The sequence below is a fragment of the Semicossyphus pulcher genome, unplaced genomic scaffold (assembly GCF_022749685.1).
Source record: "Semicossyphus pulcher isolate SPU_LCO1_2020_fin unplaced genomic scaffold, fSemPul1.0.p SCAF_6, whole genome shotgun sequence".
In the NCBI taxonomy this organism is placed as follows: domain Eukaryota; kingdom Metazoa; phylum Chordata; class Actinopteri; order Labriformes; family Labridae; genus Semicossyphus; species Semicossyphus pulcher.
The window spans coordinates 16034393-16050122 of NW_027211737.1; the positions used below are offsets into that span (position 1 = coordinate 16034393).

The window sequence follows — 15730 nt, forward strand, 5'->3', positions numbered from 1 at the left end:
AACAGGGATGGAGGAAGGGAAGAGAGAAATGGTGACTGAGAGAAGCCGAGATGGCGAGACATTGCAGCTCAGATGGGACGGAGAACACGAAAACAGAGTCCCTGCTGAGTGAGAGTCGCTAATTATCACTAAGCCTGAGAGATGCGCTTGTGTGCGTGTGTGCGCGCTTGTGTTTGGGGAAACAGGGAAAGAGAAGTTGTTATAAAGTTTTAATACACTACTTTTATAGTTGTGTGGAAACACCTAGTGGCTGTAGTGGCTGTTATGACGGAAGCAAAGGAGAAGGTCAGGTGATCTAGTTTATATTGCCAGGTGTGCGTAGGGAGGAGGTTGGGTGGATCAAAGGGATAAACAAACACTCACCTAAGACACCAGTGTTTGTTTCCCTTACACAGGGAAAGTTAAGATACAGAACTACTGTACTACTTCAAACCAAACTATGATCTTTGTCTCCACCTTGCCAGATAGATTTGGTGCCTAAACATACTCAAACTCACTTTAGGTTATTTAATCAACGAAAGACACAAAATAAGAACAGAAGAAACACAATAAGAGGAAACCACACAATTAAAACAATGAAAAAACCAGCATCAGAGGTTAAAGCAGTTCTAAAAAGGTGGGTCTTGATCAGTGATTTGAATGAGGTCAAGTCGGTACAGTCTCGGATGTGTCGGGTTAGAGAGTACCAGAGGGAAGGGGCAGCTATGGAGAAAGCTCTTTCGGCCCAGCTTCGGTGCTTGGTTCTGAGTGGCGGAGAGAGGAGGTTTGCATCAGAGGAGCGGAGGCTGCGGAAGGGAGAGTGGCGGTGGAGCAGGTCTGTGAGTTATGAAGGGGCCTGGTTATGGAGGTGCTTTGTGGGTGAGAAGAAGGACTTTGAACTGGATGCGTTGAGGAACAGGGAGCCAGTGGAGGTTCTGGAGGACAGGGGTAATGAGTTCAAGGGAGCGGGAGTGGGAGAGGAGGCGGGCAGCAGAGCTCTGGATGTATTGGAGTTTATTGAGGACTTTGGAGGATGAAATTAATTGTTTAATTAATAAATTGATTGATTAATTAAAAAAGTAAAATTTTCTTTATAACATTCTCGTCATGAGTTAGTCTTGTTCAGTTATGTATTGTGATGTCCTTCCTGCTAAGCAGGGTCTGCTTTGTGTTTCCTTGTTTCTGGTTCTTTCTTTTGTGTTGCAGGTTCCTGGTCGGCGTGGCGCCCGTGCACCTGGGAGTACCTGGACAGTCTCCCTATAGGTACATTCAGGCCCTGGCTTTCGCTACATGTGGTTCTCTCTCCATGCTCTAGGCACCATGATATTGTTTGGTTGGCTTTGGCCGTCTTTACACACATCACTCACGCACCCATCAGCAGACACCCTGATCCCAATTAAAGATCTGATTTGCTTTTGTAGATCATGTAGTGGCTCCAGTTTTACATAAAAACTAATTTATATAAATGCAATAAAGCTGCTCTCCAACAAGTAAAAAAGAGATAGACATGCCTGTTCTTTTTACACTTTTCTCTTCTTACTCAGTCACCCATTAACAATTCATTGTGTGTGTGAGTTTGTACCTGGTGAGCTCCTCCTTGATTTTCATCGGCTCGTGGGGATAAAACTTGACCCGGAAGCACATCGTGTACGGCTGCTGAGCTGCTGGAGACAAGACAGGAGAACATTTAGAGGAGGATAGTAAGAGGTGTCGAAGGTGAGGAGAGGTGGAGTTGTTTGAGAGTGCAGAAGTGAAACGTGACAGAAAGATGAAAGAAGAAATGTAGAGGGAGAGATGTTTTTCGTTGAGAAGAGGGGGGAAAGGGAATAGAGAGAGTTAATGAATGAGTGCAGGAGAGGAGGGGAACAGAGCCATGAGGATTATGTAAAACTGGAGAGGAAAGGATGAAGGATAAATCATGGTATACCTCTGATACTGATTAGTCATCTGATAATTACAGTAATTGCTCATCACACAAACACACACACACACACACACACACACACACACACACACAGAGAACACACAAAGAAGAGCCTTACTTGAACTGGGGTCTGTTTCTTTTCCTTTGATCTGACTATGTGCGTGTGCGTGCGTGCGTGCGTGTGTGTGAAGTAGCTGGCGGAGAGAATTTGAGCTTGGCCTGGTATTTAAATATGCATGGTAACATACATACACACTCTTATGTAACACACACACACAGACACACGCAAAGTCAGTGACTGTCTGCGGGGTTTGGATCAAACGACAGAAATGGCTTAAACTGCCTCCTGGGGTCTCACAGACGTCACACACACATGCATATAAACACACATGCAAACGTTCAAAGTTAACCCATTGAAGTTTGCACATTTGCACGATGACATACACAACCGTGCACGGCGTGGAAACCTCAGAAGAAACATCAGAAGCAAACGTATAAATCAATTCATTATGCAGTCACATATCTGATAAGTAAAGGAATCATATGAATCAAGAAGTCCTGAAATCAGTTTCTTTCTTTCTGATGGAGAATTTATGTCATGGCATAGAAAGGCTTCATTTGCCTCCTGGTCCAACCAGCTTTCACAGCCAAAACACAATTAAAGATGTAAAGTCATGAGGAACACTTAGATATTCTTCGAGATTAAAGTGGTACATTTGGGAGAACATTTTATTTTATTTTTTGACAAGAATGTCACTTGACTTTGGGGCGCTGGATTAGCTCAGTGGGTAGAGCAGGCGCCCATATACAGAGGCCACAGTCCTCGATGTACTGATCACAGGTTCAGCTTCTGATCTGTCATCATTTGGTGCATGTCATCCCCCACTCTCTCCACCCCACACTTCCTGCCACTCTAAAAGGCAAAAAAGCCCCAAAAATAATGTTAAAAAAAGAAGAATGTCACATGACTTTGCAAAGTCTGATTAATAATGTAATACATCCCTATGAAAGTCAGACAGGGCTTCTTCCTCTATTGTAAAATCTGTGCTTAAGCTTTTGTTTCAGTCATTCATAACCTTCTACAAGGCACTAAGGTACAATGTTATCCTGTTACAGTTATCAGGAGGCATTCACCTCAGTGAATCCTTTGCACAAAAAGACAGTCTGGTTTATTCTACAATGTGACCAGAGGAGGGCTGTTTGGGGTTGGAACATTTCATTTCTATTGAGAATAAAAGAAATGACACAGGAGAGGGAAATTGGGGCAGGAGGCTGTTGGTTCAAATTCTGTCTAACTGCATTTTTTATAGCCATTGTGATTCATTTGAAGTATGTTGTTTTTATTTGGAACATCTGAATTCAACTAAACTAGAAGAATTCGAAGTTTAATCCAAAAGGCAACTGGACTTGGTTGAAGTTCTCGAAGATGTTTCACCTCTCATCAGAAAGGCTTCTTCAGTTCTAACTGACTCAGGGGTGAGTCGTTAGCCTGAGCTGTGAACCCAGTATCACTGAGAGTCATGAGTACCCACTAGTGTTGATGGGTCGTTGAGCTCACATGAGCTCACATCATTTTCTTTATTAGATGCCCAGAAGGTATTATTTATTAATAGTTTGGATTAATAAAGAGATAGGTGTCCAAGATCAACTCCCCCCACTGAATATATTTCCAAATCCAGATCATTAGAACCATAAGGGACTAGGTTGCATTTACTGAGCTCCTTGGTTTAGCCTATTAGTTCCAAAGTGTAATATCAAGATGTAAAATCATCTCATATGGCTCTAATGTGTGCACCAAGTATTAAAATGGTAAGAAAATGATGTGGTGGAAGAAGAAGAGTGGGAACCACCATCTAACACAGGAGCAGCAGAGAGTGCAGAGTGCCCGCACCACTCTGTCTTTAAAGGCTGCATCCTCTGCGGTATTATCCAGCTATGAAAAACACCACACATCTACATAATACATGCTGAGCAATATGAAAGACCAAATCCTCCCACCCGCTCCCAAAGAATTTCAGCTTCCTTTTTGCTCCGGCTTAAGGGACCAAGATGTTTTTGGAAATGGTTTTAGTGAAAGTGAATTGGCACATTGTGCGCATACACACACTCGTACAGAGTGACGCATGTGCGCGTAAGCTGAGACGCACAAAGAGAAAACACAACACAAACCACACATCCTAATTTGAGAGTAAATCCTGCCACGGGGAGAAGTGATGTGTCAGTACGACTCAGATCTGTTAACACTCGTCCTCCATCCCTCTCTCTCTCATCTCCTCTTCTCTCTTTCACTCTCTGTCAGCCTCTCTCCTCTCAAACTGTCGCTCCAATCTTCCCTTTTCTCCCTCTCGTCTTCCCTAATCTGACTTCTTTCTTTAGCTACGTTTTATATCAGCCTCCCTCTCTTCCTCACACACACTTATTTTCCCCTTTATCAGTCTTTTCCACGTCTTTTCTCCTCTTCCATAACTTATTCTAATTTTTTATCCATCTCCTCATCCTGCCCCCCTCATGTCCTCTCACACATGTGCTGCTAATAGCCCCTTTATTAATTTATAGAAAGTCAGACAGAGCAAGACAGTTATTAAACGGGTGGGCAACTTCAGACACAGACATGATGTTGCTGATCACACAAATGTGTGAAATTTAGACATTTCACTGAGAAATTCTGCAGCAAAGCATCAGTTTCATGTTTGATGAGGAATTAACAGTAAACATCAGGATACATTAGAGTAAACCAAAACCATTTCGCTGGGCTAGAAAGAAATGTGAATAAAAGAAGAGTGGTACATCGGAGCTGCATTGGTTCACAGTAAAATGTTTGCTTGCTGATTTGTCTCCCCGCATAAAACCTTGCTGAAAAAGCAAAATCTCTTTAAATTTTTTATGAAGCGACGGCAGAATTATCTTCCCTTGTTCCTCATTCACTCCTTTCCAGGAAGAGAATAAAACATCCGTCTTTAGAAATAAAGTGTATCTCACAGTGAACTACAAAGTGATTCTATTTTTTGACTGATCGTCCAATGTAAGTGGAACAATGTTTCCAGGCCTGTGTGTGTGTGTGTGTGTGTGACAGTCATCAGCATCTCCAAATGTTAACTTGGAGGAGAACGTTTGTTCTAAATTGTGTGTGTGTGTTTGTGTATCAGAATTTTCTAAGCAAATCCCTAATACTTATACCCATCAGCCTAATATTTTTGTGCACATTTATACCTGTTTATTACACTGCTATGTTAAATATTTGATTCTGATTGGTTAATTACAGCATTCCGAGGTCTGCTATTTCTTGATAACAGACCTTTGCTATGAAGAACAGACTGTTGCTAGGGATGCGGCTCTAATCATACAATCCAGTGGACAAACTGTCATCATATCAATCCTCCAAATGTAAATTTTATGTATGCCCGTTGTCAGAGGGAAAAAAGGAAAAGTGAAAACAGCTTGGTTAGCTCATTTTAAGAAAGCTACAGAGTTATCTGTTGCTATGGACTCAGCTCTCACTGTGAGTGTAACAGACTATTTTTAAACGGATAACAGTAAATTAATAAATCATTTCCAGATCAATATTTTGTGTCAAATTATTGATTTCGTAAGCAAATAGCCGTGTAATAAGCGGGATAATGTACAGTGAGCAGGTTGTTATAGTGGAGGAACCCCTTCAGCGTGAGACAGGACCTCCTGCTCACCCTGTCGGGGTTCCATTCCGCTATAACAACCTGCTCACTGCTTTACATTATCCCTTACATGCTCAACAATGTCTGTGGATCTGTGGATTCATTCACTCCTCACTACTCTTAACCCCCTGCTGGCCAGCACAAAGTGATCAATAACTGTTTCAGATCAGCATCCTTCTCTGCTTCAGACAATCTTGTTCCCATAAAGGACACATAGACAAACAGCCTGCTGCGCTCCCAGACTCGCACCCAAACACACCTGGTGGAGAACTGAAATCAACAGTGAGTGCGATTCTTTAGTTCTCATTGAATGGTAGTGTAACAACGCCTGCTTTATTTCATGTGGCTAACGTATCACTAACTGCCTGTAACTCACTTTGTCAGAATCCAACATGGTGCCAGCGATGACAGGCATTAAAAAATGGTATAGAAATAACATCTCGCTGATGGTCTGGTTTGCTGTTGTAGCTCATATTGAGGCATCAGTATTAGATTGAGTCTATTTTATAACCAGTTACATTTTGAGGCACCAAGGACCAAGATGCAGCAGGATGCTAGCCCAGGCTCCTGCAGTTTGTATAAATAAATTAACACCACAGAAGAAGAGTCAGGTCTGCTGCCTTTAGAAAGTCAACAGGAAGCTTGTTGACTTGTTTAACAATCGAGTTTTCCGTCTTCGGTTTGTGATCCCCTGCCGTGTCTGTGTATTTTACTGTGTGAGTTTATTTCCTTGTTGGGCCACCGGCCCCTCCGGCAGTTTGTTGTGTTCCCGCTCTTGTCACTTTGTCTGCCTTTATTGTGTCTCTGCCCATCTCCCTGTGGTGTTTCTGAGAAAGAGTCCTGTCCAGCATTGTCTGGCTCTGTCACCTCTCATTGGAAATGGTAATATGAGCAGTGAGTCCTGGGGATATAAAGGGTGAGTGAATTCACTAAAAACTATCCTTCCATCAAGAACAATAAAGCATTTATATTTATTTCCTTATAAACCTAAAATAATATATTTCACTGCCACAGGCTTCATGACGATATCTTAAATGGTAGTTTTGTTTTTATGAATGCCCAGTGGCTTTTAACACTGTTGTTTATAAGCCATCATGAACCGGTGTGCATCAGAGTCCCCGTGGTGCTGTCTGCTCGTTGTAGAGTTTGACCCCGTCACACTGAAGCTGCTCTCGGGAGGCAAACGCAGCCTGCATGCAAGGCCTCAACAAACACACACTGTACACACACAAAAATACACACACACACACACACACAGGCATTTCAATCTCTGTGTGTTGATTTTTGCACACACTGATGCAGAACACACAGAAAAAGAAAAAGAGAGCAAAAGGGACACTTACACTTCATCTGTCTCACCACAGGCTTATTGGGCTCCAACCAGTGCTGACAGAGAGAGATACAGAGAGAGAGAGAGAGAGAGACAGGGAGAGAGAGAGGGAGAGAGGGGGGGGGGGGGAGAGGGAGGGAGGGAGATAAAAAAGAGATGTTACCCTTAATAAGAACACTGAGTTAAAAGCAGTATGATGAAGATTTAATGAAGTCCAAAGAGTTCAAAATCAAAGATGTCTTCATGTTGTGACATCACATTGGTAAATTTTTGGCTGACCGTCGGTACTCTCACAGCCGTAGAGAGAGAGAGTTGCAACATCGCAATGGCGGCTCATGGAGCATATTGGACCTCCACTGATACGACTCTCTGTCTATACAGCTCTGGATACTTTGTTCGGGGAGTAGGCGGGGCTGCTTCTCTGCTGCTTGTCCGCTGTCCTCACCTACGTCCACAGCGCGCACCTGCTTTCAAACACGTTCCTTATAAGGACAGTCCTTGTAACACATTACCCACAAAAGCGCACACTAACCTGATGCGGTCAGCCACATACTAGGTTTTGACCTAGTCTTGTTTTTGACAAGTTTTAGGTGGATTTTCAATCAGTGTTGATGGTAAATTAAGTCGCAATATGTTTCTGAGTGGATGCTAAATTGACAGAGAAAGCAGCCTTCTCCTGCTCACTGAGCTGGAGCAACCACAGCTTTGCACAGCTGCATTTCTTCTGCTATAAACCTTGTTTCCAATAATGGCTGAATGGTTGACAGGCCTCTGATGCTGTAACTCTTCTTTCTAGTTTTTGCTTGTCGTTGTTCCTTTCCCTTTATGCATTTTAAAAGAAGCTTACAGCCCGCTGAGCTTCTGTTGAGACAAAGCGTCTGGTCTCCTCTGTGTGTGGGCTGTTTCAAATATGGAGCCTGATCTTGTTATTAGTTGTAACTTGAACCTGCAATATCAAGTACGGGCTGCCTTTTGATTGATATCCAACAATCGCAGCCTGGCTACGCTGACTCAGCGGAGGCGTTTGCTGTCAGTAGGTTTGATCATCAGCTACTTTATTTTCATCCTTCTGCTGTGAATACGCGTGGCCATATAATTCTTTTAATAGGCTTAAGACTACACAACTAATCCATTAATCAAAAAAATGATTGACAGGTGATGGGAGTAGCTGGTATTACAGCTCTTCTGCTTGTTGTGTGAGTGTGATAGTTACCCTCTGTTTCTCTGGGTCCACATATCGAATACCGAAGTAATCTTTCTCCAGCAGGTTGTAGTGGTTGCACACATGGTCCAACAGGAACTGGCCTTTGGTGTCTCTCTGCAAAGAAATAAAACACATTAAATCCCAAATTCATGACTTTATTTTTCATCTTTATCTTCCATTCATGCTGATAAATCCCATAAACCTCCCGCTGCATCTGAAACCAGCTCCTTCTCTGCTCTATAATCACAGCGAAGCATCCCCTCCTGGGGGATATTTCTGTGATGCTCTCTTGGTTTCATCACCGTAGAACATGTTAATGGAAAAAACATGTCAGCGCCTTCAGGTCTCCTGGTGACGATATAATGCTGTGGTCATATTCCAGCCTCGGCTAACATGGCGGTAAATAAGGTCCACATGCAGTTCATGAACACAGAGATCAATAATCACTCTGCATTTATTACCTGCTGGTCGGTCAATATCTACTCATCAGACACACACGGATTCACAGGCTGAGGTTCGTGTAGGGGAACACAAAATTACACTTTCTAATAGATGTAAGGTGTAACTGAATGCACACACACACATTATGTCTGCTCTGTGTGTGTGTGTGTGTGTGTGTGTGTGTGTGTGTGTGTGTGTGTGTGTGTGTGTGCGTGTGCGTGTGTGGATGGATGCTGCATGAATATCCCGTCTCTATTCTTATCTTCCTCACATACTGAACAATAGATATCTAGTCACATCCCCTCAGGTCTTTTAAGATGGTGTGTTTGTGTGTGTGTGTGTGTGTGCGTGCGTGTGTACATGCCCAATAACTGCTGACGGAGGTGGATTCTGTGCTCGGTTAAGCAGGACTGATTGATTCAGTAGGAAATGCTCTGTTTGCCCTTGTTGTGATTTACTCACCACTGGAGACACACATAAACTTAAGACATCATAAACACAAACACACACAAAGAGGCACAGCCGTCTGTTTGGCCACATCTTGTCATTAAAAACAACATGTTAAACTGTCAATCAACACTTTTCAGTAAGTACGCCATAAACTCAAGAGACATCTCTGTGACGACATCTCTGTGACGACGTCTCACTTCTTCTTTCAAAGTCTTATAATGGTCACACACATTTTAACCTGCAGGAGGCACCTGTCCTGAGGGTGCACTGTGCTTTCTTTATCTCACTTGCCCCTGCTTTAACTTTGAAATGAAAATGACTGAGCACGAGGAAGAGATCCATAAATTGGCCACCACATCAGCAATGGTTGGTGAGTAGCTAAGGCTATTAGCTTGAGTCATTAGCTTTGTTTGCTAATTTCTATGTGCAGACATTTGCAGCTGATGCGCACCGTAGGGTGAGTGATGGACAGCAGCTGACTGTGCAGCTGAACGGTCGCAGCAGATGGAGTCTCCTGCCCTGGCAGACAGTTTGTCAAAGTGAAGGCCATGAACCTCAGATGTGCTGTGTGCTCATGCCCTAACTCAGCTTTGATTAGCTTTGAAAGGGAGTGTTAATAAAGGTTATTATTAGTACTATTATAAAATCTTAAACCAATGTGTCCTTGGATGCTTTAAGTAGTTTTACAGTTGTGGTACTGTGCAGCCCACAACTACACCTCTATTTCTCTCCTATCTTTATGGGCCTTTTTTAAAGAAGATGCTTTAAGTCAATGCAGCCAAATTATCAAAGTCTGCTCTAGTGGCCAACCTCAATAAATATTATTATTTTCTTCTGGTTGATCGCTCCTGATTGAACTGAGATCTGAGGCTGAGCCTTTACTTCTCCAGTCTCTCTCATCTGCAAGGGATCTCTTGCAACTCTTAAAACCAACTGTTTCCCCTTTGGGTTTAATAAAACATGTGCCTTCTGATGGCAAAAAGAAGAGAAAAAGGGTTATTTTAGGTTCGTTAAAAGGGTGGATTTTGCCTAAGATCAGCACCTCAGACGACCCTGTTCAGCATGACTGTGTCCTGTGCCTCAGTAATCTCACATAAACATGATTTCCTGTGCATATGTTTAAACGCTGCAATCTCTTGCCAAGGCAACCTTTTAAATGCATTTCTTGGTGAGTCATGCTCCATTTCTCAGTAAACGGTCTGTTATTCGCTGTAATTGCAGTCGACTGTAGGTGTTGATAGAAGAGCCAGAAGCAAGATATTTCCTGTAAATGTCACTGCGAGCACTCAAAAATAATAAAAACACAAACAGTACAGTGAGTCAAAGAGCACGGCGGTGATGTACTCGACTGTCCACAACAAAGCAGCTTTATGTTACACACAGATCAAAGCGAGAGCAAACATCAATTCAGTCGATGCATAAAAGAGACACGGTATTCAAGCAGCCAAGAGATTTAGGTCAATGCAACGAAACAATGAGGAAGAATTAAAAATAAAACAAGTACAGTGCAAGCAATACACACAAGGAGTTCATATATAGGCTAAGCGCACTAACACACTACACAGCGAGCATTATCGTATCAATATTTAAATAACAAGCATTCCCAGCTGTTCCAACATTTTCACTGTAGACTGCAGGACACAAACAGGACTGTTCAGCATTGTTATCACTCAGATGTGAGGTCATGAGGGTTTTTTTTATCAGTGTTTGCAAGAATTGTGTTTGAAAAATTAGGGCACCAGTACTCTTAAAGAGACAGTGACACCAAGTGCTTTTTTACTCTGCTTTATTCAATATTATTTGAAGGATTAATTTTGCATAACAATGAATTGCCAAAATAATACACCAGAATAATTTCAAACAATTTAAGCATTTTTACACTTGAATTCACCACACCACAAACTGTAGATTGTAGCTTAAATCTATGTGTTTGGCTGCAAGCAAAACAGTCTAGAGGTGTTGTTTTACTGAAGAAGTTAGACATGGTACTGGGTTATTTCTCTTAATACTGAGGGTATACTGTATGTATCAAGAAATGATGCTGATACGACTTTTGTGTGTTGTGTGGTCAGACTGCAGCAGAATGCGTTTGCTAACTCTGCGCTAGGGCTCGAGGTTTGGGGCAGTTAGCCACGACCAGATCAGAGTAACAAGACGGCAAAATGTACTTACTTTAATTTTGTTTCTTCTTAGCCTGTTTGCCAATGTTAACCACTGACAGATAACCTGGTTTTATTCAGAGTTGGAGGGTGTTTGAACTCTACAGCTTTATAATAAGGTAGAGACCTCTGAAGAGCTTAGAGGCTAATGCTAGCTAGCGTGCTGTCTGCTTGTTTTATGTCTGTTTTTTAAAGTTTCTTTAAGGTAAGGTGGGAAAAGGCAAGTTTTATTTATAGTAAAATAATGTATTTATAGCGCACCATTCATTCAGAGAGCAATTCAAAGTGCTTTAGTTTAGTTTAAGTAAGAAAGTAGATGTGACATGTTGCTGTTTAAAGGCATATCACCGTGATACAACTGTAAGCTGTGAATCTAATGTGCGCCCCTGTGGAATCCTATGGGGGAACCCTGAGGACTCGATACGAAACGATATAAAATGACTGATAAGAAAGCACAACAACGACAGCAATGGAGGCAAACGCAAAGCATAAGGTAAGACATCAGAAATGGAGGATCCACATGTTGATTTGTGGCAACAACACAACACTGCTTACTCAGCGCGTCTTCTACAACATAGCACAATCAAACTGACAGAAGATTCTTCTAAGTCCAACTCCAATTCTTCCTGCCCGTCATCCGCCATGTTTGTTTACTCTAAAGCAAGTTTGAGTGTAAATCTATCATTATTTGTCGTCATGTGTGGGGTCTCTCACATTTTAAACATCTTTTGAGATTAAAACATTTTTTTAGTGTAAGCTGTATGTCTCCATCAGCATTTGTGTGTTTGTGTGTGCGTACATCTCTTCAGGATTTTTGGCTGATCCGTGACAACAGTGTTACTAAGCTGTTAAATCTGAAGAGCAAACAGACACAGACACACGAGGGAGGAGGAAAAGAGAGGAAACCCAATGAAACAGGCACGCTGCGAGCCGTTCCCAGTCAGATCATCAGAGGACACCTTTCCTCTGTGTGGTTCTCGGGGCAGACGCTCGTGGGGAGAGGAGAGGAGGACTGACGCCAGGAGAGGAGACAGAGAATCGAACCAGACAGAGGGAAACAGGGCCAACACGCCGAGAGGCTGGAAGAGGGAGTTGGAAAAGACAGAGCTAAAAAAAGAGTGAATAAAAGAGAGATTGGGAGATTGACTGAGAGCAGCGAGGCAGAGAGGACGAGAGATATAAAGAGTCTATGTCATGTCCAACAAGGGCTGGATACATATTTTATACATCCAAAGGCTGGGCATTAAAAATTAACACGCTCATCCTGTCTCTACATGATCTCACCTAATGACGGCAAAGTGCTTCTTCTCTCCGCCTCGCTGGAACACGGACACACACACTCACTTTAAATAGAGCCTCAGTGTGGAGTGTATTCAGTTTAGCAAAGTCAAAGTGCACTTTAACGTGTATGTTCCAGTGTAACTATCCGTCCTCTACCATTTTTTCCCAGATAAAGTAATGTCCTCAGAGCTGGCCGGGTCAAGACTCAGACCAGGCAAACAAAACAAAATGCACAAAATAGAAAACCATCAGCATGCTGAGAATAAAAATACACATTCAGTTAATCATTTATTCCTACATCTATACATAATTCACAAAAACATCTGTTAAACTTTGTCAAATCAAGTAAAGTTTTGACCTCCATAGTGCACAATGTAGGGGTCACTATGCGGCAACAGAAATACAACTTTAACATCATTAGCTTTTAAGTTGTTATGGTGAAGTTGTGAGCATCTTATCAACACATCCAGCAGCTACAGAAGATTATCTTCAGTCATTTGGAGTTTCTGCCTGCCATGCATATGCAACTACACTCACCCGCCACTTCATTAAGTACAACTGAAAAATGTAATCCAATACATCAGCTCAGCCATAAGATTTGCTTTTATGTTGCCTGTAATGTACAGGCTTTTTTCTAAGCTGTCGTAGAGGTATTAATTCAATGATATTTCAGCAGCAAGATCATAACTGGTGGTGGGGCTGTACTGAGCTGCATTATAGTCAGAGGTGTTTCTAATACTCTGGCCCCCTCATGTATGTAAATAGGGAGAGACACATCTCAGTATAATTTAGTTCAGTACAACACCAACTCAAACTACGGCCTCACTAATAAACATAATTGAATGTACACACTTCCAACTCTCAACAAAACAAAAGTCAACAACTTCATAAAAGCAGAATCCATGGCAGTGCTTTTATATTGCATTAGATTTTTCAGGTGTACCTAATGTACCAGTGAGTGTATAATGCACCTGTCTTTTAACTCCATTTTTGGTCTCCACCATTTCCAGAGGGAAATGTGTAACTCTAACTCTCCACTATGTTAACCAGCTAGGTGCCAACTTTTCCTGTTAGCAGTTTCGTGGTGAACAGGAAGTGTCAAGGTTTTTTTTACTTACTGCTAAGGACAAAAACAACCCAATAAGAGTGGTGAGAGTGAATTAAAACTGTAAATTTGTGGGCCGACAATAAAAAATCCATTATAGAGAGTGGAGCTGCAGATTCAGGCAATAATTATGAGTAGGTTGATCACAACAAGCAACCTCTTTTCCACTACTACATTAATTTCCATTCTCATTGACACTTGATACACTAAATATAAATTAGGGCAGCTTCAAAGACTCTGGTTTACACTTGTTCACAGATTGGCAGCTATTCCTCTTACAGAAAAAAGCAGAGGCCTTGCTCTCTAATCATAAAAAACTGGCTGGTAGAACCCAAAGAGTTGTTCACTGGTATGAAAAATATCCAAATCAGGGTGTTATATTGTGCTTTATTATAAATCTGTAGTTGAAGATGTCAACCATGAGTTGAAGTCTAAAGCAGGTTAATAATTTGCTCTGATTCTGAGTCTGTGACAATGACGAGTCAAGCACTAGGACCCTGGGTGCCCTGGCCCAGTTAAACACCGCTTGTTGTTTAATTAATATGCATGCCAGCTCAATTATGACTGGTCCTTATCGACTTCAGCACGATTCATTTCATGACACGGCATACCTAATTGGCTGAGCTGAAACGCTGTGAGGAGAACGAGCGTTAAATGCCTGCGATCCCTGTGTGAAGAAAGCGACACACACTCCTTATCTGCACACACAGACACAGGGTGAACGGGAGAAGACAGAGAGAGAGAGACAGAGAGAGAGAGAGAGAGAAGATAATGATAGGCTCCTCTTTAACTCTACACAGACCATTATAAAATCCTACTGGCTGTCTTTAAGACGTAGGCTAATTAATGGCCTTTTCTGTTGTCACCGAAGCTACTCTTCAGGAAAATGGAGATTTAAGATGCAAGTGGACCAATTTGCCAATTTATTTGCCAATTAGAACGAGTGTGTAAGCAGGTTTCTAAGCGTGTTCGACAACATTGTCGTCCTATTTTTAACAGTGCCAATATTTCTAAAGCCACTTTGTGTGCACCAACCAAAACTCCCCCCCCCCCCCTCCCCCCAGCCTGTAAATGGATTGATCCAGAGGCTGCAACAGGACACAACAGAGACAGATCAATGTGCTGAGCGTGGGGTGTGGGAAGTGTAAATGCAGAAGGATCACAGGAAGAGATAAGAACGGAGTTAAAAACCTCTCCTTTTTATTTCTCTGTCTGCAGGAACACTTTTCTGGAAATTCACATATTATCTTTCTTTAGTGCCTTCATGGTAGGAAAACTAAATCTTATTCCTCACTATCTAAATCAGAAGTATATATTTGGAAATTGTTGGCTCTACAATTTCATACATTTCTCTAGGTTGGAAAAATATTTGGTTTTACAGCGTATGTTTGTAAAGTCTCAGCAGTTGTTTAGTTGGTTTTAAAAAGATACTGACCATTTTCACACGGCAGCAGTTTTCCTCTGACGTCATGCTCAGCGTGGGAAGCTCAAATAGCCTACTATTACAATATACTGCTGTGTTCAGGTTCAAATAAATAAAGTCCAAATTAATTTATCAGAATTTATCATTTGACTGCTTCTCAATTAATCGGCAACTGATAAGTCAAAGAACAGTGAAAATCTGTAGGGACAGTATTTCAAGCTAAAACAACATATTTGATATTAGCTAACTTAAGACAATAGCTATCGTTAGCACACAGTCACTTAATAATATCATTAGCTAGGAAGTGTCTGAAAGCTAATATTAGCATTTAGTGTTACACATATCAATAGGAAAGGCTTAAATTCCTAGCTAACATTAATTAGCTATGAACTCCAAAGTAAAAGTAAAGTTAGCTAACATAGATAGCTAGCTAGTTAGCTAGGAATGTGAGCTTGTTTTCCTTTGAAATGTGGCCCTATTTCCCTCTGTATTTTCACTATCTGTTGTCTTTTAGTTTCTCATTAACCAGAAAGCAGTGAAATGATAACAATTTGTCAGATTCCCTGCATTAATATAACCTGAAACACAGCAGTACAACTTTAATGCAGCATTTAAGCTTTCCACCCTGAGAGACATTAGAGGAAAATGACCGCCCTGTGAATATGGTGAATTATTGGACTATTCAAATGAATACACAGCGAGGAAAAAAAAGGAGTTTGAAAAGCTGAGATAGTAATAAATAAAAACATATAGCTACATCAGC

General features: G+C 41.7%; 1 protein-coding gene across 2 annotated transcripts in view; it reads right to left on the bottom strand.

Annotated features, from left to right (window-relative positions):
• The window catches only part of frmd3 (FERM domain containing 3), a 59624-nt gene that overhangs the window by 35327 nt on the left and 8567 nt on the right, over nucleotides 1-15730 (bottom strand). Inside the window, exons 2-4 of one of the 2 annotated variants that reach the window (XM_069682968.1) lie at nucleotides 8118-8222; nucleotides 6918-6960; nucleotides 1562-1640 (exon numbers count right to left, since the gene is read on the bottom strand). In XM_069682968.1, coding sequence (XP_069539069.1) covers nucleotides 1562-1640; nucleotides 6918-6960; nucleotides 8118-8222 — 227 coding nt within the window. Of the gene's footprint in view, nucleotides 1-1561; nucleotides 1644-6917; nucleotides 6961-8117; nucleotides 8223-15730 lie in introns of both variants that reach the window. The other variant, XM_069682967.1, reaches the window with a different exon arrangement.